Genomic DNA, 22,978 nt, shown 5'->3' on the forward strand with positions numbered 1-22,978 from the left:
AAGGCAATCAAATAAATAAATGTCTTTTTTCTTTTTTTTTTCCAAATTTTTTTTCTGATGAAAACTCTAACAAAAAGAAAAAAAAATTGTAAAATAATGAGTGTTTGGCACAGTACTGTGCTGTGAATATGATACATTCTCATTTGAAAAGGAAGGAAAAAAAACAGTTAAATGACTGCTAGTTGCTATCTTAGTAAGGCAACATAAACAGAGAACATTCACTCATCCTCAGTAATACTGACCATATTTAACATATAATATTACAATTAAAAAAAATTAGTCATTAATAAATGATTTGTATACAAAATTGTCATCAAGGTGTGTATATTAGTGTAGTATATATATATGTATATATATGATATATGATATATATATATATATATATGTATGATATATATATGTATGATATATATATATGATATATAAGGTGTGTTCATATTAATCATTTCATTGGTAACACCTAGCTTCCTCTCCCATACAATGAGAACAGGCTACACCATGAAGCAAACTATCCATGCTGTCTTGGAATTACATGACAGAGGTATTTCTCCAATTTAGTAAACTATTCAACAGGTTTATTTATATGATATGATTGGAAATATTGGCAGGAAGGTTTTGGCTTTCAGTGGTTCTATCTTTTATGACACAACCATTAAATTCTGTCCCTGTTTCATGTTATATATATATATATATATATATATATATATATATATATATATATATATATATATATATGTATGTATATCATATATGTGTATATTATATATATAGTGTATATATTTATATGTATATTATATATATTTCTCCATATTTGGAAGGACAAACCATGTATAGAGAATATCCACCCCCATCCCACAACCCACCACCCATGTATGGGTAGGTTAGGACAAACCCAAAATTGGCTTGCGTAACTGGCAAGCATTTTATGACAGGGTCACTTAAATGACATAGGGTCTATGTTGCACAAGTTAGTAAAATTAAAAAAAAAAAACAGAAAGAGAAAAAAAGAAACAAAAAAATTAAGAAAAATATAAAGTAGAGAAAAGAACTCAAAAAGGAGGAAGATAGAGGAAAATTAGGAAATTCCAAGTGGTTTTTGGAGAGTTCAAAGTTAGCATTTTGACAAAGATAAAGAGAGAACATGAATTTGGATTTTTTTTTATTTATTCAAAAAACAATTTTCGTTAAGGCAAATGCATTTTTTTTCCAATTAATAAATTTTTTTTATAATCAAATTTCTCAAAAGTTTGGGAAAAATCATTAGAAATAACAATTTTATTTTATTTCTGTTTAAAAATAATGTTTGTATTGAATTAAAGGAAATATGTAGAAATAGCAACATAATGGGGTTTTTGTCCCCAACAACCCTAATATATGTGTTTGGCTCTCTAAATACATATTTCTATGAAATAAGTAACCGTCTATGAAACCTTCACAAACTCTGTTCAGCTGTTTACTATAATGTCTTCTATCTATCTATCTATCTATCTATCTATCCATCCATCCATCTATCTATCCATCCATCTATCAGAACAGGATGCAACATTTGAAACTTTAGTGTTCTATTGTATCTCTTCATTAAATTCCAGTTGTAAATCCACCAGAGTTTAATCTTGATATTGTTAGACACTAGATTTCATATTAATCAACTTATAAGATTTTACAAACTCTGAAGTATGAACTTAAAGCAATTAATATCTATATCTGTATCTGCATTGACTGAGTGTCATTCTCAAGATTTTGAGCAATTGTTTTTAACAATATATCTTATTGCATTTATTATAGAAAGATTAGTTTAAATAAAAATGATCACATTTTTTGCCTTGCGAGTTTTATAAAAAATATATATATATTTATAATTCACATAGAATACATAAACAATAGTAGAAAAAACTGGTGTAATCTGTTTGCATATCTTTTTCTCTCTATACATATGCATATATACATATATATACACACATAAACAATGCATAAATATATACATATACATCTATATATATGGATATTATATATATATATATATATATATATATATTGGGTTGGTGCATAATTATTGTGGCTTTTTTTCAACAAATTTTATTTAACAAAAACAATAACAATATTTAACAAAAATATCTTTAAATGATGGTCGACTTTTTTTCATAAAAATACATATTGAAAATCATATCCACATTTGTTATATTATGCTCTACCACTTCGAGAAAGGTTGGAATGCACTTTTTGGTGAAAGAACAATCAGCAAACGCCAAGTTGAAAGATGATTCAGGAAGTTCAAATCAGGCGATGCAAACCTCACAGATGAAAAAGGAAGAGGTTGACCATCAAATTTCAATGACCAGGCACTTTTGGCAGCCATGGAAGAGGATAAAAGCTTGACAACGAGAATGTTGGCTGAAGACTTCAATGTGGACCATCGTTTCAAAAAGCTCGGAAAAGTATAGAAATTGGCTGGGTGGGTCCCCCACGAACTCTCCGATAACAAAGCTGAACATGTCCAAAGTTTTACTGATTTTGCTGCAGCGAAATAAGCAAACTCTGTTCCTGAAGAATCTCATCACTGGGGATGAATTGTGGTTTCTCTTCAAAAACGTCAAAAGAAAGGTTTGCATTTCACCAGGTGTTTCACCCAAAGGAATACCAAAAAGCATTCACTGTAAGAAGGCAATGGGGTGTGTTTGGTGGGTCAGAAGCGGAATCATTCACTGGGAAATCATCTCAAATGGGATTTGTTATTGGTGGAACGATGATGATGATGAGTGTCAACAGTGGTGGATTCTGGACAAAAATGGCAAGCGGCAATTAAATATCAAACAATGACATTCATCTAGCTCAACTTGACTGCAATCAAGATGAAAAGAGCGCAAAAAGAACCATATTGTCTTCCACCACGATAATGCACATCCACATGTTGAGTGTTGTCTCATCAAATCTATCGCAATAAGGGCTGCGAACTGCTTCCTCATCTGCCATATTCTCCCACAGAAGCACCTACGGACTATCACATCAATTGATTGCTGAAAAATTGGCTCACGAACAAAGTATCCGATGACTTGGATGACTTAGTGGCCGCTGTCAAAGAGTGGATTGCTTCTAAGAACATTAACTTCTTTGCTCATGGAAACGACTGTCTGCCAAGCAAATGGGAAGCAGTAATTGAAATAGATGGTGAATATGCTCCGGAATAACCATTTAAAGATGTTTTTGTTACATGTTATTATTTTTGTTGAAAAAAAGCCGCAATAATTATGCACCAACCCAATATATATATGTTAAGGAAGTAAGACTAATTGGCATTACCAATGCAACTGACATAGCATTTAAAAACTTATATAAAATGCATTCACTAAAGGACTGAGCAGCTGTCATACAACTTTTATAAGACGTTTCTAGTTTGAAAATAAAAAAAATAACAAAACTATTAGAGCTGAGAAAGAAGCTATGACAAGGAACAAGTTGTAATACAAGGACAACTGAATAGGTTTACTGATTTGCCTTCTTAGGAAATAATAGGCCACTGTCAAGGCCTGAAATTTCGGGGGAGTAGGCTTTTCGAGTACATTGACCCCAATGATCCACTGGTACCCATTTTATCGCTTTCAGTGATCAACTGGTATTTATTTTATTGGCCTTGAAAGGACGAAAGGCAAAGCTGATCTTGAGTACAAATTCTGTACTCAGTAAGCAAAAAGCACAAAGCATTTTGGCCTAAGTGCTAATGATCTGCCAACTTGAATAATAGTGTTTTCTAAGAGAGGCACAAGAGTACACATTTAAGGAATGGGACAATTGGTTATATCAAACCTTCCCAACTGCTATTTATTTTTTTTTATCAGCCCCAGAAAGATGAAATGCAAATTTTATCCTTGGTTTGATATCTACTCTGAATGTAAAATGCTGCAACTAAACACTGCAAAGCAATTTTTTCATTGGTGCTGTACTGATTTGTCAACCATTCTGCTATACTTTGCCCTTATAAGTGTTTCTGATTTAGGCACAAGGCTAGGAGTTTTGAGGAGAGAATATTAGTTAATATTCTTTCTTCAACCAATCAACTCCGGTCTTTGACTGGTTCCTTATTTTATTGACCTGGTGGGATGGTACACAAGGTTGACTATGGAAGGATTTGAATTCAGAATGTAAAGAGTTGGAAGAAATATTATAAGGCATTTTGTCCAATGCTCTAATGATTCTGCAAACTGTTTCTAATGTAGGCATAATCCAGCAAATTTTAAGGAGAGGGGCTACTTGATTAAACTGACCCAATACTCGACTGGTAGTGTATCTTGTTGACCATAATAGGATAAAAAGCTAACTTGACTTTGGAGGGATATGAAATCAAAATATAAAGAGCCACACCAAATGCCAAAGCAAGGCATTCTGTCCAATACTCTAGAAAGATTTTGTCAATCCATGGCCCCTTATTCTTCTCCTAATAGTAACATTAGGCTCAGATTTAGGCACAAGGTTGGTATTTCTGAAGGGAGAGGGCTGCTTGATACCATTGACTGCAGTACTTGATGGTACTTATTTTATTGAGTCTAAAAGGAAGAATGGCAAAGTTGATCTTGGCAGGATTTGAACACAGAATGTAAAGAGCCAGAACAAATACTGCAAGGCATTTTGTCCAACACTAACAATTGTGCCAGTTCACCAAATTAGTAGTAATAATAACAGTAGGAATAAATGGTTTCTGATTTATGTACAAAGCTAGTAATTTTGAGGAGAAGGAGTTAGTCAATATTATTGACCCCAGTATTTGACTGGTACTTTATTTTATCAATCGCAAAAGGATGAAAGGTGAAGTTGACCTTGGTGGGATTTGAACCCCCAAAAGTAAAGAGCTGGAATAAATAGTGTTAAACATTTTTTCTGAGGCTCTAATGACTCTTAGATTACCACCTTGAATAATATTAATAATAATAATAATAAAAATAATAATGATAATAATAGTAATAATGGCTCCAAATTTTGATGCAAGGCTAGCAATTTTGGGGGAGGGGGCTAGTTGATTACATCGACCCCAGTGCCCAACTGATACTTATTTTATCAACCTTCAATAGGATGAAAGGTAAAGTTAACCTCATCAGAATTTGAACTCAGAACATACAGATGGACGAGACACCACTAAGAATTTTGCCTGGCTTGCTAATGATTCTGTCAGCTTGCCTCCTAAATAATAATAATAATAATAATAATAATAATAATAATAATGATAATAATGATAATAATGATAATAATAATAATAATAATAATAATTATTATTTCTGATGTAGAATAAGGACACAACATTTCAGTTTACAGGTGTAGGCCATTGAATCATCTATAATGAAATACTGGCACTTATTTTTCTTAATAATGGTACGTTATTTTATTGACCCCAGAACAAATATTGGTTACAAATTTTGGTGCAATTTCAAGGGAGGGATAAGTCAATTACTTCGAGCCCAGAGTTCAACTGATACTTATTTTATTGACTCAGATAGGATGAAAGTCAAAGTCGACTTTGATGGAATTTGAACTCAGAATGTAAAGATGGCTGAAATGCCATAAGCATTTTGCCTGGCAAGCTAATGGTTCAACCAGTTCGCCAGAATAAATATTGTAAAGAATTTTGTTCAACATTAACAATTTTACACTCTCATAATAATAATTCTTTCTACTGAAGGCAAAAAGCCTGAAATTTGGTGGGAGGGGACTAATCAATTACATCAACCCCAAGGTTTCCCTAGTACTCATTTTATTGACCCCGAAAGGATCAAAGGCAAAGTTGACCTTAGTGGAATTTGAACCCAAAACGTGAAGACAGATGAAATACTGCAGAGTATTTTGCCCAGCATGCTAATGATTATGCCAACTCACCACCTTAATAATAATAATAATAATAATAATAATAATAATAATAATAATAATAATAATAATTTCTAACACAAGCATAAGGACACAGATTTGCTCAAAGGAGTAAATTAACTAAATCAACTCTAGTACTTAAGTGGCACTTTATTTTTGTCAATTCTGTAACAAAATGGCAAAGTTGACCTCTGCAGAATTTGAACTCAGAGTGCAAAGGGTCATAACAAAATACACAAAACATTTGGTTTGATGCTTTAATCATTCTGCCAAGCCCTCATCTACCTCTTCAAGTGGTACTTGAAGAGGAAACTGACCATAGAAAGGAAGGTCATGCCCTTTCATTAATCAATGAAATTTGGATGAAAGAAGCAAAACTGGTGTGGACTAAATGGACTTACTCTAATTATACAGCTGCAGATTACAACAAAAACTGGATGATGGCACTTACCTTTAGTGTGTCACAGTAATCTAGAGTTATGTGTGGAGTGCCCTGAACCCCCACCATTTTTGAGGATGCTTTCTTGTTGATCTGTTGTTCTATATTTTTTTTGTTATCAATTAATTAATATCTTTGTTATTAGTAATCTTATCCTTTTACTTGTAAACACTTCCCCAATACTATTCTTTGTTTTCTATTTCACCTTTGTACTGTCTCCAGTACAAAGCCCTTGTGGCTAATAAAACAAATCATTATTATTATTAAAGCAGAAAATCAATAATAAAAATAATAATAATCCTTTCTTATTTAGGCATAAGGCCAGCAAGTCAATTACATCAACCCAAGCACTTGACAGGTACTATATTTTACCGATCCCAAAAGGATTAAAAGCAATGTTGACCTTGGCAGAATTTGAATTCAGAATGTAAAGACTTAGAACTAATATGATAAGGTATTTTAATGATGCTATAACAACTCTGCCAGCTTACTGCCCTTAACACTTAAACCAGCCATATCAGACCCAAATATTCTACCTGTTTTATGTTCAGACCAGCCAGATCCAGCCTCTCACACCTATCTTACAATATCATTCTAAAAATAAACATTCACATCATTGAGATCTTGAAGCTACAAGCTAATACATGATTTATTCAAAACAACATGGATTACATTTAACAGAGTAATCTGAATGCTAAAGGGTTAATAATTATTTCTAATTTAGCCTCAAGGTCAGTAATTTTGAAGAAAGAGTTTAATTGATATCATTTGATTGGCATCTGATTTTATCGCCTCCAAAAGGATGAAAGGCAAAGTTGACCTTGGCAGGATTTGAGCTCAGAATGTAAAGAGTCAAAATAAACAGTGCGAAGCATTTTTCCAACACTCTAACGATTCTGTCAGCTCACCTAATGATAGACTTTTTTACTTTAGGCACAAGGCCTGAAATTTTAGGGAAGGGAGCTAGTCAATTACATTGACCCCAGTGCTTAACTGGTATTTATTTTATTGACCCTGGAAGGATGAATGGCAAAGCTAACCTCAGGGATTTGAACTCAGAAAGTAAGGAATCAGAACAAATATTGCAAAGCCTTTTTTCTGATGTTTTAATGATTCTGCCAGCTTGCTGTTTTAATAATAATAATAGTAATAATAATAATAATAATGATTTCAAATTCTGGCACAAGGCCAGCAAATTTGGAGAAGTGGGTAAGTTGATTATATTGATCCCAGTGTTCAACTGGTACTTATTTTATTGGCCCTGAAAGGATGAACGGCAAAGTTGACCTAGGTGGAATTTGAACTCAGATTGTGAAGAAAGACAAAAAGCCACTAGGAATTTTGCCTGGGAAACTAACGATTCTGCCAGCTTACTGCCTTAATAATAATAAAATTAATCTCAAGCTAAAATTACAATGTGACAATGTAGAACGCAATTATAGTAAACATGTAATGTTCAGCTGAAGCAGAGAATGTGAATGGGATTCTTCATAGAAAAAATTTAAGGAAGTGTATATGAGTGTAGGTCTATATACATGTGTGTTTGTATGTATACATATATGTGTGTGTGTGTGTGTGTGTGTGTGTGTGTGTGATACACTCATATATGTTTATGTGTGTATATATATATATGCATAATATAAAATAGAAAAATAACAAAGATATAAACTGAAATGTAACATTTGTTTTTAAGGGAAGCAAGTAAAATATTGCACTAACTTAGAAAAATATCAATATTAAACCAAAATGTTTTGCTTTGAATAATTAACATCCCCAAGGACGTTCTGTATAATTCTGAATAAAAATATAAAAGCACTGCGGATGTGTGGGGTGGGAAAAGTTTAGTTCCAAAAGCAAACTCTATTCTTTGAGATCATCATATACTTAGCTGGGGGCAAGGAAAGGGGATAGTCTAGTCTCAAAATTATAACTTTAAAAAAGTGTGCTTAAAAGAACAAAAGTGATTAAAAAGAAAAAATACTGGGTAGAAAATGGAATAATAAACTATGATTTGAAAGAAACAAAAGAAAGAAAAATGTTTAAAAACACCCCAGAAAATGAAGGTCAGAATAAATCTATAATCCCATTTTTTTATTTTTGTATTTTTAAAATGTATTATTTTGATATTCTAGGGAAAGTAAGAAGAGTATCTAATATTTTTCAGCCATCATTAACACAACTAACGCTGACCACCCAGTAAATGGGTGACTGCCTTTACCTTTGCCAGTTCGATCATTATACTGTTCCCAAATGTAACCTGTTTCTGAATATTCTTTATACATGTTCCTAATGATATTAGCTCTAAGTTGATCATAGATGGTCTTTGCCTGACTCTGGTATGGTCCTTCAGTTGTAGAGTAGTGGTGTAATGCCTGTAGTGCTAAATAGTTGATGTTGATCCAGATAGCACCACGCCAGTATGGAGGATCATGTTCTGTGTTGTAGCGATTGTAGAGAGGAGCCGTTCGAGCTAATGAACGTAAACCATAATCTGTCCACAAAAGTTGTGTGTCCTGTAGATCTTTCAAAATTTTCATCAATTTTGGAGAATCAGGATTGACGATCTTCAGTAGGAATGGGAAAAGACTTACATAGCCAAAGGAATTTACAAACTGAATCTTAGGTTCAAATACATTTACTCTGACTTTTTCTAATTTAATTGGAGGCTGACCAGGTTTTGGTGGGGGTGCTTTAGGCTGCTCAAGTTTTACCTTGTCAGAGTGCAAACCAAAGTCACAGTATTGCTGTTTGCTTTCTGACCAATGAAATACATTCATCAGTTGGTTGTCTGTCAGCATGTTGTAAGTTTCTTCATATGGTTTCCAATCCATTTTGAGTGTTTTAGCAATATCAAGCATCACTCCAGATGCAAGGGCCATCCAACATCTAAGATCAATGTGACGTTCATAATCTGTAGGATGTGATGCCCTAGGGTAGTCATCAAGACCTGATGTTAATGTTTTTGGATTTAATTCTCGTTTCACCAAAGGGTCTCTCCCTCGCCAACGATATGTACCTGGAATATTACCAGATTGTGTCTCATTGTAGAAAGCATACCAAGCTTTTAAGCGAGGGTAAACTGCTTTCAAAAAGGCCCGATCTTCAGGTTTTTCACTCTTCACTAAAGTTTTAATGATTTTTTGCAATGGAAGGAAGAGTGTTGGGGGGTTAGCATTTGTATTATGTTGGACCACAAACTCAGCTGGAACTTTTCTCTGAGCTTCTGAGCCTAAGATTTGCTCACGTGGTATCCAACCTTCCACATTTATTAAATCTAACCAGTGGGATATAATGTCTTTAGAAATAGTGGGGTTCCATTGTACTATTAGTAGATTGTGAAAACCTTCATCCCAGAGGAAACCTCTAGGAAAGAAAGATCTTGAAGGTACAGCAGTATATAGAGAGGTTTCCCAGTATTTGACAGGTTCTGGTGTATAAATGGACTTCACCTGTGACTCACCATAGAAATACCCAATACTTCCAAGCATATTACTTAAGGCAGCTTTGGCAAAGTTGATTTCTTCAGTTTTGAAATCTTTCTCTTTTAAATGGAATGTATTTTCAAACTTGGTATCAAATTCTTCTACATAACTATTTAATAAATTAGTGAAAGAATCTCCCTGTAAAGAATTTTCTCTTCTGTAGCTTTGAGATTCAAACACTATTTCCATCTCTACTGGTAAAACAGCTGTGACCTGGTGTACTATAAAATTTGGACCACTTGGGGCATCTCTTGGTACTGATCTACCTCTCAATACAAAATAAGGGAGTGTTCTACCTTTGTCCCAAGCATCTACTTTCAAATGACCTTGGACAGTTTCTTTCAAAATGTCTAGATTTGAGACATAAGTAACAAGATGATGGTATTTTTGATACGTTGAAGTAGCTTTGTTAAATTTTAGTTCAAAATCACCAAGCTCCTTAACATATCCTGAGATGGATTTCAGTCTGTTTTGTGATGTTATAGTTTGCAAATTTCCTGGCCCATCTAGTGCCATATAAAACATCAGTGAGACAACCACATGTCTTTCAGAACTCTGAAACGGGAAAACAAGAGAAAAACAATTGTTACAAATAGAGAGTTTCTTGTGAGTAAAACAACATTCAAACATGTTTTGGGTTTTAAAACCTTACAAACATACAGATATTCAGAAGGATGCAGCTTTTTTGATAATGTCCCCTCTTATCCTACACTCAGGATGCAATTAGTATACTATACTTTATTTGTAGTTTGTTTGTATTAGGTGTTTTATATATTGTATTGAATTTGTTTCATGGAACTTATTTTGTGAAAGAGAATTTAAAGGTTTATCTGAATAGGGATTTTACATCTGATATTTTATATGTATGTGGACATTTACTGTATTCCATGTATGTACAGACATATGTTAGTGATGTTGGTTTAAATGGATGTAATATATTTCTGCATTTACATCAAGCTTTGTTCAGTATTAAAAGTAGAGGAATGGGTTATTTTTCAAGCATATTTATAATTATTCAACTATACACTGTCTGTTATAGTGAATATGTCATCTATGTATACAATGTAAATTGTAACTGTGTATTTTGTTATTTACGTTTTGTAATTTACAGTAAACTTTATAGCTCAGTCACATTGAATATACAAGTATTATACATTCTAATCAGATGATCGTAGCTTATCAGAGTCCAACCTGTGCCAGCACAGAAAGTGGATGTTAAATGATGAAGTTGATCAAGAAACCAATGTAATGCATTTGATAACATAATACAAAACAAAACTAAATAGAAAAAAGCAGTAGATAACACAACTAATACTGAATTGTCACCAAAACTTGAAAACTGGTCCTGTAAGCTATATTAATCAAACACCTTGTCAAAATATTAAAAGCTCTATAATAATGAGTCAAGAACAGGCATATTCCCATGATTCCTTTTTATGGTAAAATAGTAATAATAACAATCATCAGTGAAATCATATCACCTGGAAGATGCAAATTGAAATGTTGATGAACTTTAATCAGTTAGTTGTTTCAAACAAAGGTAATTGTATTGCAGTAGAGTCACATTAGATATTAAAAATAAGATACTTATAAAGTATGCAAAAATCAGAAGATTAAGAATGAAAGTTAGTGAATAAAAATTGACCGTTTCTTCAGAGTTTTAAGGTTGGAGCCAGCTGATATTTGTCATAAGTGAAACCTGAAAAGCACGTAAGGGATTTGTGACTTGATACCTCCACCCCTGCCATACATACATAGAGCATGAATTATAAATGGGTAACACTGAAAACAAATATAAAATGAGGTATATTTCTGAGTTAATAACAACAGTCTTTGCTCACCCTTCAACATAGAATTGCCAAATTATTTCATATATTGTCTTCAATGTGGCTGTGTCAGTCAATTTCCTCCACTAGTTGGAATTATTGAAATTGTAAATGCAATCTCATGATGTTGGTGATGAGTAATAAAAAATTGTGTTTCATAATGCAGCTTCAATAATCCAACCTAATATACTGAATCTGGTCTAAGACAAAGAATATAATGAACCACATTGCAGTAGTGGTCAATTTTGACATGCCCTTCAGAGTTAGAATAAGAAAAGAAAAAAAAAAAAAAAACTTTCCCTCAGCCAAAGAATTGTGCTCCATATTTTTTTTAGTCTTGTGAAGTTTTCTAAAAAGAGTTTAATACAACTAGCTGAAATGCTATACATTCTACTGCATTTCTAATGTAGAAGCCAGTACATTTTACCAAATTAACATACATTAAACTTTTCAGTATTATTTAAATGAAGAAGAATGTTGAATTTCTGCATGTCACACTTGATCTGTATTAATAATTTGTTAAAATCTTCTTCTCATTTATAGGAATTAATGTAACTTCATGTGAACTTCATAGCACTTTGTCACATATTCACGCAGTTGTTAATTTCTTCTATACACATCGTTGTATTATTGTTCTATAGCCCTAGGTAAACTCTAATCAAGCAGAGGTATAATCAAAGGAATTCTAGATGTGACCATCCTGGCTTTTTTCTATGTATCGGTAATATGAGACTACATTTTCAATTTGTCCTTCTATAAAATGTGATTTTATAAGATATGATTTGAGGGTGATTTAGCTGGTATTTTTAGCAACTTAAGCAATAATGTAGAACCTCTTTTGTTGGCTCATAGTTGTGGTGTATCTTGTCTAAATGAATCAACAAGACTTTCTTTGCAGTGGTTGGTCAGCCTGGGCTGTTATAACAGAAGACATTCAAGGTAACATGCAGTGGGACTGAACCCCAAACCACATGGTTAAGAAGCAATGCTTGTACTCTTAGAGACACAAAGATTAGTTCTCAAATGTTAGGAAGAAAAATTAAGCTGTATTTCATTTCATTTCATTTCATTTCCTTAGGAAAATCCAAAGACCTTTTATACCTGTATGTAATAAATAAATGAACGATACTTTTAGTACTTCTGATTAACTTTTCTTTATAAATGTGTGTGTCTGTTGCTCAACAGCGAAGGAACAATAAAAACAACAACCACAACAGGGAAAAAGTGAAAGGAAAAAAGAACCCTTGCTACTCACACCATCATCAACATAGAAGACAAGCTAAGGGAGTACAACAAAAGAAACATACCAACCAAACCCACCAACACCAACAAATGAACATAGAACAGCACCTGGAAATACACCAACAACAACAACAGCAAGAACTAAAGAAACAGAAAAACCCAAAAACAATTCAAAAACTGATTCCCCTTCCTCTATGTTACATACACCACACACAAACAATCAACAACCAACATCAACGAAAACAACACAACTTACACAAACACACATAGAAGCTTACAACATACCCCTACCCGCTTCTGATTCCTCAGAAATTTCGTCGGAAGACGAAAGCAGTGAGGAATGGCAAATAGCCAGAAAAGGAAGGAGGGAAAGGAGCAAAAAAAAAAAAAACCAAACCAAATACAAACGCGAACAAAGCAGGGAGATATACAACTCTCAAAGATATTTCAAAGCCTAACACAAACAACAGCAACACCAACACCACAAAAACATATACAGCAACCATGCTCACAGCCATAAACACAGAGTTGATGGAATACATCAAATCAAAAACAAACCCTGTGTTGTCAGGGCTAGGATGTGTGCTCTAAGGAACGAAGGTGCTGGAGCCGCGTGAGAGGTCTGGGTGGTGGAGGTGCAACAGGGCAACAAAGCCACCATTCGGTCTCTAGTAGATGAACAGGGGCGTGAATTACTCAAACCAAGTAAAATGTGTGAGGCCTTTCAACAGCATTTTGCCCGACTGTTTGGGATGAGTGGCGAGCGAGAATGCAGGGTGGACTTCAGTGCCTACCTGCACAGTCTGCCACAACTCTTGACAAGAAAGGCAGAGTGCTGAGAAGGTGCCATCATGGTGGCGGAAGTGCGGGATGTGATGGCAGAATGCTTGAGGGAAAAATCACAGGGTTTGGATGGTCTACCCTACGAGCTTTACAGTTGTATACCAGACTTGTTTGGAGAAGTCTTGGCAGCAGTGTACTGCAACTGGCAGCAAAACTGGAGCATCCCCGGTTTTGTGAGCTGAGGAGCCGTAACACTGCTGAAGAAAGATCCAAACAAAGGGGACGTAATAGATGAATTTAGGCCCATCACTCTGCTCAATGCAAACTTGAAAATTTTGGCCAAGGAGTTAGCCAAGAGGTTGGCACTTGTCATCGAGAAACTGGTTGACAACGTGCAAACGTGCACTGTACCAGGCTGGAGAATCCCTGACAACCTCCATCTGATGCGCTACATCATAGACAAGGTAGTTAAGGAACCTAGCATGGGTGGGGCCCTGATCAATTTGGATCAATCCAAAGCTTTCGATAGGGTAGACCATCGATACTTGGAGGCTGTCCTCATAGTGGCTGGTTTTGTTCTTGTCTTCTGTAACTGGATAGCTGCCTTGTACAGAGGCATCTGTTCGGTAATTCGTGTGAATAGACATCTATCGAGATCTTTCAACATTCCGTCAGGGATGCCCCCTCCCATCGCTTCTGTGCGTATTGACTCTTGAGCCACCACTGCGGAAACTGGTGACGCTGAGGGGTATCCCGTGAGAATTGGGATGCGGGACGAGCGTGTCCACATACGCGGATGACGTCACTGTCATAGTGTCTAGCCAGAAGCACATTGAACTGGTCAGCAAGACACTGAAAGACTACGAAGCGGTAACAGGAGCAAAAATCAACCGGGAAAAGTCAGTGGGCTTGTGCCTTGGCACTTAGAGAAGCAAGCCCATGCTGTCGTGGGATGCTGGACCGACGGTCTGGTCCAGTTACTTGGGGTCTGGTTTGGTCCAGACCTCCAAATGGAGAAGAACTGGAACGAGATAACGAGTAGGGGTGGCCACTCTCACCCAGCAATGGGCCAAGAGGAAGCTGTCCCTAAAACGTCAGGTGGAGGTGGCGAACACGTACATCGCATCCGTCATCTACTACCGCCTGACCATCGTGCCTTGGTTCAGTTTCGATCTCACTTGCCCCAACAGGTCTTCGCAAGCTGAGTTTAGTGTTCAATGAGGGAAGGTTGGCATGAGTGCCAGTCATCAAATTTGGTTCAATTTTGATTTCGATTTCACTTGCCTCAACAGGTCTTTGCAAGCAGGGTTTTGTGTCCAAAGAAGGAAAGGTACACATAAGTGGGCTGGCCACACCCCTGGTAAAAGCCACGGGTTATGGTCTACTTGTCTTGCCGGGTCTTCTCACACACAGCATATTTCCACAGGTCTCGGTCACTAGTCATTGCCTCAGTGAGGGCTAATGTTTGAAGGTCGTGCTTCACCACCTCATCCCAGGTCTTTCTGGGTCTACCTCTTCCACAGGTACCCTTAACTGCTAGGCTGTGGCACTTTTTCACCCAGTTATCCTCATCCATTCTCGCCACATGGCCACACCAGCACAGTCGTCTCTCTTGCACACCACAACTAATGCTTCTTAGGTCCAACTCTTCTCTCAAGGTACTTACACTCTGTCGAGTATGCACACTGACATTACACATCCATCGGAGCATACTGGTTTCATTCCTTGCAAGCTTACGCATGTCCTCTGCAGTCATGGCCCATGTTTCACTACCATGTAGCATGGCTGTTCATACACATGCATCATACAGTCTACCTTTTACTCTGAACGAGAGGCCCTTTGTCACCAGCAGAGGTAATGAGCTCTCTGAACTTTGCTCAGGCTATTCTTATTCTAGCAGCTACACTTTCAGTGCACCCACCCCAACTTCTAACTTGGTCACTTAGGTAATGGAAGCTATCAACTACTTCTAGTTTTTCTCCCTGGAATGTGACAGAAGTTGTTCTCTGCACATTTTCAGTATTTATTGCTCCTGAGCATCTGCCACATACAAAAACTATCCTCCTAGTTAGCCTTCCTTTGATATTGCTGCACCTCTTATTTGTCCATAGCTTACACTGGGTACATCTTATAGAGTTTCTACCTACGCCTTTTCTACAGATCGAGCAGGGGTTTGTGTTTTGTGTACCTTCCTACTTATTAGGACTTTGGTTTTAGCTAGGTTAACTCTAAGGCCCTTCGATTCTAATCCTTGCTTCCACACCTGGAACTTCTCTTCTAGTTCTGATTGTGACTCAGCAATTAGAGCAATATGATGGGTTTCTTTTTTTTTGGTTTTTATCTACCAAGTTCACTCACAAGGCTTTGGTTTTGTGACACACACACATACACGTATAGGTGTGTTTACATCTGCCACTTGCTTATTTAAATGTCATGATGTTCATGTGATGTTCTGTTGGCATTTCTCCTGACAATAGATTGCCTGCTTGCTTTGTACCTTTAAAGCCTTGTGGAATAAGAGATCCTTATTTGTAAGTCAAGGAAGAGTACGCATCAGGAATGGCATCCAGCTGCAAAAAAATGCCCCAATAAATTTGCCGAAACCATGCTAGTATGAAAAAGCAGACGTAAAGCAAATGGACAAATATATATATATTGAAGATAGAGGCTGCAGAGATTATTAGTCTAGGATGCTACTCTTAAAGAATTAGCAGATTGTGCCATGAAAATCTGTTATTATAATGAAGAATTTCATTGTTGATGTATATGTTAACTTAAGTGGTTTGTATAAGAAATTATAAACTTGAAAGTTTTTGAGTTTAAAGATGACTATGCAGTATTAAATCCTTCAGCAAGGCTCATTACCCTATACTTGCGACAATCAATCCAGTTTGAAACAGCTGTCATCTTTACACTTGAAAGGTTATCAGAAAATATCCATTTACTGACTCGCTTCTTAATAATTCCTGAAAATTTACTGAACCAGTCATTTGTACCATGGAAAATATATACTTAGAAATATTGATTTCCTACATGGGTACGGAATCTCATAAGATGCCTTTTTCAAAGGTATTAACAGTAGATCTGAAGTGAAATAAATGAAAATATTGATTTTTTTTTATGTGCAGACATATGGTTTTTGAGTTGCAGAGAGAAAGGAATGGAAAGTTGTGGCGTTCATGCTCGTTTGCTAGATTGCTTCTTTGTCTTTCATCAACTACATACACTATATTTTTACCCCTTGTTTCTTTTATTGCTTTCACAATACATTCAACCTGAATTAGGAAGTTGACTTCTACTTCCACCCAAAAACTACTTAATGTACTTGTCTTTTATCATCTCTACTATCTAATCTACTAAATACTGCTTTGCATACTTGCCAAATTATTCCTTCCCAGGTTTATAGCTTTATGGAGCTCCCTTTCATTTATGTTTCCCCTGCAGTTATTAACATATAGAAGTTCAAACTGAACATTAACCACATTAATGTCCCACCTCTGGGATAGCTTAAAAATATTGTGAATTCTTCCCCTTCTCTGACTGAACAAGATGGATAGAAATATTAATTTCTATCACCAGCATCATATCTCTGAATTTACAGGGAGATGAAAGGGGGTTTTGTGATGGTCATGCCTTTACTAAGGACAATTAACAATGTTGAAAGAAATAGAAAACAGATCAAAAACTTAGCTTACTGGGAGCTTACCTCTAATTAACAGCACTTGCTAGTGACTAAAAATATCAATTTCTTTTGATTGAGCAAAACTGTTTTATGTTTTTGGAGACAGCAAATAGTAAGTTGTGAGACAGCCATACTTTACTTACAGAATACCAGTGGCATGAGTAAAGTGAAATGGTTGTTGGCAAGAATTGAAATTGGGTCACATTGTTCGGAAAGCTGACCATATTCTCTACAGCAGTTACCAAGAATAGAAATAGTAATGAGTTTTAACAGGGTACAAAGCTAAATCCACCTATGTTTTCTAAGCCTGGAATATGTTTTTAAGATGCACTGTTTAGTTCAGGTTTTATGGTAATAAGAAAAATAACCTTTCTTTGGTTAGGATGTTAGCTTATCACAGGTAATATTCTGAAAGCATTTGGTGCCTGTTTCTGGTAGTTAGGTGAATTAAAACATATGGAATTTAGTGTTTAGTTTAAATATACAAAGTAATATCCGCAATGGGTTTGGCACCCAAGGCGTTTTGAACTGGTGATTCAATATTGTATCCACTTGAGCATTTCAGAACCACCTGGCATATCATTAATACTTATTTTATAAGAGAGAGAGAGAGAGAGAGAGAGAGAGAGAGAGAGAGAGAGAGAGAGAGAGAGAGAGAGAGAGAGAGAGAGAGAGAGAGAGAGAGAGAGAGAGAGAGAGAGAGTGAGTGTGTGTGTGTGTGTGTGTGTAAAGGAAATGTTTACACTTTGGGTGGAATTTGAGATCAGAATATACAAAGGATGCAGGTGAATGATATTAGCCTGGTACCCTGCCATTTCTGCCAACTTGATGTTCTAAACAGATGAAAATAATAAAACCAGAATTACAAGACTATCTTCAGGATTGCTGCAATAGTTAGTTAGCATTAAGAATGGAAAACATTTCAACATTCTGAAATATAAAGACTAAGCTTTGTTGTATAAATTAAAATCTAGGAGCAAAGCTGAAAGGAGTTGCCTGTTGGTAGGGAGTCAATGACATATGAGGGTGGGCTGAAAAGTTCATTGGCTAACTATGAATGAGTGATGCCAGAGCTGTAAAATCTTGCATGCATTGATTTTAACTCTCTTTTTATCTAAAAACTGCAGTGTCTCTTTCCAGATAAATTGACATCTGACCGTTCAAAGATGGCTTCAAAAGTAACTAGTAGTGACTTCTCTTGAAAATGGACAAAACTGGGTATTGTGGTGTGATATCGAGTACCCGCAAAAAAAGGGTTTAGCTCCAAAAACATAAATGCTGACATTTTGCTACATTAGGGGATGATGCTCCAGTTTTATCAACAGAGCAAAAGTAAGAAGCTGAATTTAGGAGGGGAAGGGATAGTTTTGAAGATAACCCAAGATCCGGATGTCCTGCAACTACCACTACTGAGGAAAACAATTGATCATGTTCACCACATGGTGATGGAAGACAGGTGATTTACTATAAAAAAAATGACCAATGCTATTAAGACATCCTGTGAGAGAGTTCAGAATATTCTGTACAATGAACTTGGCATAATAAAGTGGCTGTCTGTCATGTCTTCAGACACATGATCAAAAGCATATGGGGTTGATTACATCATGGGAAAATCTGACATTGTTTGAGGCAGATCCTGCTGGTTTCTTTGAACGTTTCCTAACCCTAGATGAGTGTTGGGTTCATCACTTTGAGATAGAGACAGAAACAATCTATGCAGTGGAAACACCCTTCCTCACCTGCTCTAAAGAAGACCAAGGTTGTTTCATTTGCAGGGAAGGTGATGGCCTCAGTTTTTTGGGATGCAAAAGGCACAGACTATCTTCAAAAGGGATACACCATCAATGGAGAGTGTGATGCCAACTTGCTGAGCCAGTTATGAAAGTTTATCGAGACCAAACACTCAGAAAAACTGACCAAAGGGGTCTTGTTTCTTCATCAGGGAAACACTTCAACATACAAGTCCTTACTTTCAATGACTGTGGTTCTGAACTGGTTGATTGCCTTCCCTTTTCTCCTGATTAGGCCATATCTGATTATCATCTGTTCTCCAACATGAAGAACACTTGGCCAGGAACAAGTATTGAAGTGATGATGATGTCATATCTGCTGTTAATGACTTAGTTTGACCAACAGGAAGAAAGCTTCTTCACCAATAGGATCCAAGCACTGCAACACTGATGAAAGAAGTGTGCGGACCACAAGGGGGACTATGTTGAAAAATAAACCTCATTTGGTCACATTCCATGAGAGTATCTTGGTAGGCTTATGAATTTTTCAGCCAACCTTTGTAATTCCAAAGTATATTTGTCTTGAGTAAACTTGAAATAAAACATTTTATGACACCTAGCAGATGTAGTGGCCACAGAAGCCTATATATACATTGGTTTCTTTTTGCAGGGAACAAGAGTAATTTTTGTAAGGAAAAGATTAATGTCATGAGTCTCAATTTTTTTGCTCAAGTGAGTTGAGTACGACTTGTTGGATGCACATTGCACACATCCAAAGCACATAGAGCTGGACATGATTGCACAGTGACAGTGCACAAATATTGGAAAAGTGAGTGCAGATGATTAAACCAACCTCAATATTTGACTGTCAGTTTATTCTATCAACCCCAGAAAGATAAAAATTCAGGTGAAATTTAAACTAACAATGTAAAAGGATGTAACTAAATACCACAACATATTTTGTTTGGCATACTAACAAGGGGTGGGCTTTAGTCAATGATATCAACCTTGGTATTTTATTTTATTGACCCCAAAAGGTTGAAAGGCAAAATTGACCTTTGCAAGATTTGAATTCAGAATGTAAAAAGCCATAAGTAAATACTGTAAGGCATTTTGTGCAATGCTCTAATGATTCTACCAAATAATAACAATTGTTTCTAACATAGGGGGAAGACTAGGAATTTGAGGGACAGAAATACTTGATTACATTGGTTTCAAATTTTGGCACAAGGCCAGCAATTTCAGGAGGGGCTAAATTGATTACATTGATCCCAGTCCTCAACTCTTATTTTATCAACCCCAAAAGGATGAAAAGTAAAGTTGGCCTAGGTAGAATTTGAAACCTGAATGTTAAGATGGACGAAATGCCACAAAGCATTTTACCCAGTGTGCTAATGATTCTGCTAGCTTGCTGCCTAATAGTTGATTATATTGATCCAGTGCTTGACTGGTACTTTATTTTACCAGCCCCAAAATGAAAAAAGGCAAAGTTGATCTAGACAGGATTTGAACTCCAAATATAAAGGACTAAAACAAAATACAAGGCATTTTGTTTCAAACTCTAATGATCCAACCAATCTACAATCCTGATAACACATTTTAAAGAGAGATACAGTCAGTTAAATTGATCCCAATATATGAATGCTCCTTATTTTATTCCCCTGGAGCAGTGCTCCGCTACTAGTATGCTGTGGCACATTGGTGTGCCACAAGAAAATGCTAGGTGTGCCGCAGTGTAACCTGAATACAATTATTTTCCCTGTATTTTTAGTTCAGGTGTGCTGTTGAATTTTGAAAAGAAAACAAGTGTACCACAAGTCAAAAAAGGTTGCGGAGCACTGTCCTGGTGGGTCAAAAAGTAAGATGAAAAACAGTGTGTACTTGTTCCACTCCTCTATTTCTCCCGCCTTTCCTACTCTGCCACCTTATTTTAGAGAAACATTACAAAAATGGTATCATACCTTTGGAGTAATTTTGATTTTTGTGGTCCAATCTCCACCATAGTCACCACCTGGCCTTTTGATAAATTCTGTCCGGATTGTATATTGGTCTTCAACAATCTCTTGGATTCCAAAGTTGACACCATCATGCTTAAGCCAACCATAACGCAAGAGGTTGTCCCCTTGGTCACACCAATGACGCACTGGTGGCGGCATGTTTCGTGTAAATTCTGTCATCCACATCATTCCAACAACAGGAGAACTGGGACTTCGAGTTTTCAGGCTGCAAAAGAGAGAATATAATATAATTAATCAAATATGAGTTAAAAGCAGCTCAAGGAATATAAGCAATATCGAACACATACACAAAGTATGTGTTTTGCTAGTTTATGAGCAGGCTGCACTTATAGGCATAAGAGAGTATATTCTCTTCATGCACCTGGGGTTAAAATACCTGAATGTCATAGACAAGTCACAAAAATGAAACATCAATGTCTATTGCTCCTGACTGGGATCCAATGTGAGTTATCTCACTTGTCTATGGCTTCCAAGTGTTTTAGCACAAGGTGCATGAAGATAATATATTCTCTTATGCCTATAAGTGCAGCCTGCCCTCTAACTAGTAAAACACATACTTTGTGTATGTGTGTTTGATATTGTTAATATAATTAGTATATTTTGAATAGTGGTACAAAAAAAAAAAAATGAAGTTATAAAGTTCATTTTTTTTCCCAAGTTCACTGAAATACTACTTCAATAATGTGATGTAGTAACAAACAGAATCAGGAGTGTAACACAAATCTGACTTGCTAAAATCTTACTTGTTACTCTGCATCAACTTCGACAGAAATGTAAAAATAAATGGTTTCTTTTGATAAGGCATGGAGTGTAGATTTAAAAACGAAAGAAGAAAAATATGATGTGATGTTTTCACCTTTTAAAGGATATTAACAGCATAAATAAAGTGAAACAGTTTTAACCATGAAGCAAAATCACACAGTCAAGTTTATCTTTCACTTTGCAGCACACAACAGAGAAATCTAAGAATTTCCAAGTCAATGAGACAGCCCCTAAATGGTTGCTTAATATACTAGAAATAACAACCAAGTTCCCTCAAATCACACACTACTATCTTAGAAATGGATATGTTGGCTAATGTGGGCCTGCGTTTCCTGTACACTAGAAAACGATGGCTGATATGCCAACCATCAGAAGAAGTGCTTAATAAGGACATGTAAGAACTTTGTTTCTTTTGACAAGACACAAATTTAAATATTTTAATAGGGTGAGGAAATAAAGATGCTGTTATGCTGATGCCTTTCCCAGTAGCATTGGGGAATTAAGTGAAAGTGGATCCCATCACAATGGTCATTAATTATATGATGCTATAGGCATAGAGTAACAAAGCATGTAAGTTTGTGATACGATAAAGAAGTATTGTTTGATACAGGATAACTTATCTCATGGGAAGACAATTACTCTTTAGCCTTGGTTCACAAATAATTAAGGAAATGGAGGCTTGGTAGATAGAAACTGTATAGAAGCCTGTTGGTTGAACTGCATATGTAGACGCAAAAGGCCAATGTTTTCATACACTGTGTCATGCTGCTTCTGACTGAGGATTATGTTAAAAATACAAGAGTGTCTGTGACATATTCAACCATGTGTACCATGAGATGATAAGTAGGTAGTTCCACGATTGAACAACAGGAATGCTTAGAGTCAAAAGTGATGTGTGATCCATGATCATGATCATGATCAATCATGATCACATGGTGTATTGAGATGCTGTATAGCAGTAAAGAATATGAGTTTATGATAAGTAAATATTATCCAATATGGGATAATGTAGAATAACCCATCTAATGGGCAGATAAGATGCTCTTTACTAATGGCTCACAAAATATCTAAGAGATGGAAAAGTTTTATAAGAATAATACCTCAACACACACACACACACACACACACACACACACACACACACACACACACACACACACACACACA

At 35.9% G+C, this 22,978-nt stretch overlaps 1 protein-coding gene across 1 annotated transcript in view; it reads right to left on the reverse strand.

Moving 5' to 3' along the window:
- Positions 1-1,142: 1,142 nt before the first annotated feature.
- The window catches only part of LOC106869785 (mannosyl-oligosaccharide glucosidase), a 383,056-nt gene continuing 361,220 nt past the window's right edge, over positions 1,143-22,978 (reverse strand). The window contains exons 2-3 of the mRNA XM_014915648.2: positions 20,993-21,254; positions 1,143-10,323 (exon numbers count right to left, since the gene is read on the reverse strand). Coding sequence (XP_014771134.1) covers positions 8,437-10,323; positions 20,993-21,254 — 2,149 coding nt within the window. The 3' untranslated portion in view covers positions 1,143-8,436. The remainder of the gene's footprint in view (positions 10,324-20,992; positions 21,255-22,978) is intronic.

The sequence above is a fragment of the Octopus bimaculoides genome, chromosome 2 (assembly GCF_001194135.2).
Source record: "Octopus bimaculoides isolate UCB-OBI-ISO-001 chromosome 2, ASM119413v2, whole genome shotgun sequence".
In the NCBI taxonomy this organism is placed as follows: Eukaryota; Metazoa; Mollusca; class Cephalopoda; order Octopoda; family Octopodidae; genus Octopus; species Octopus bimaculoides.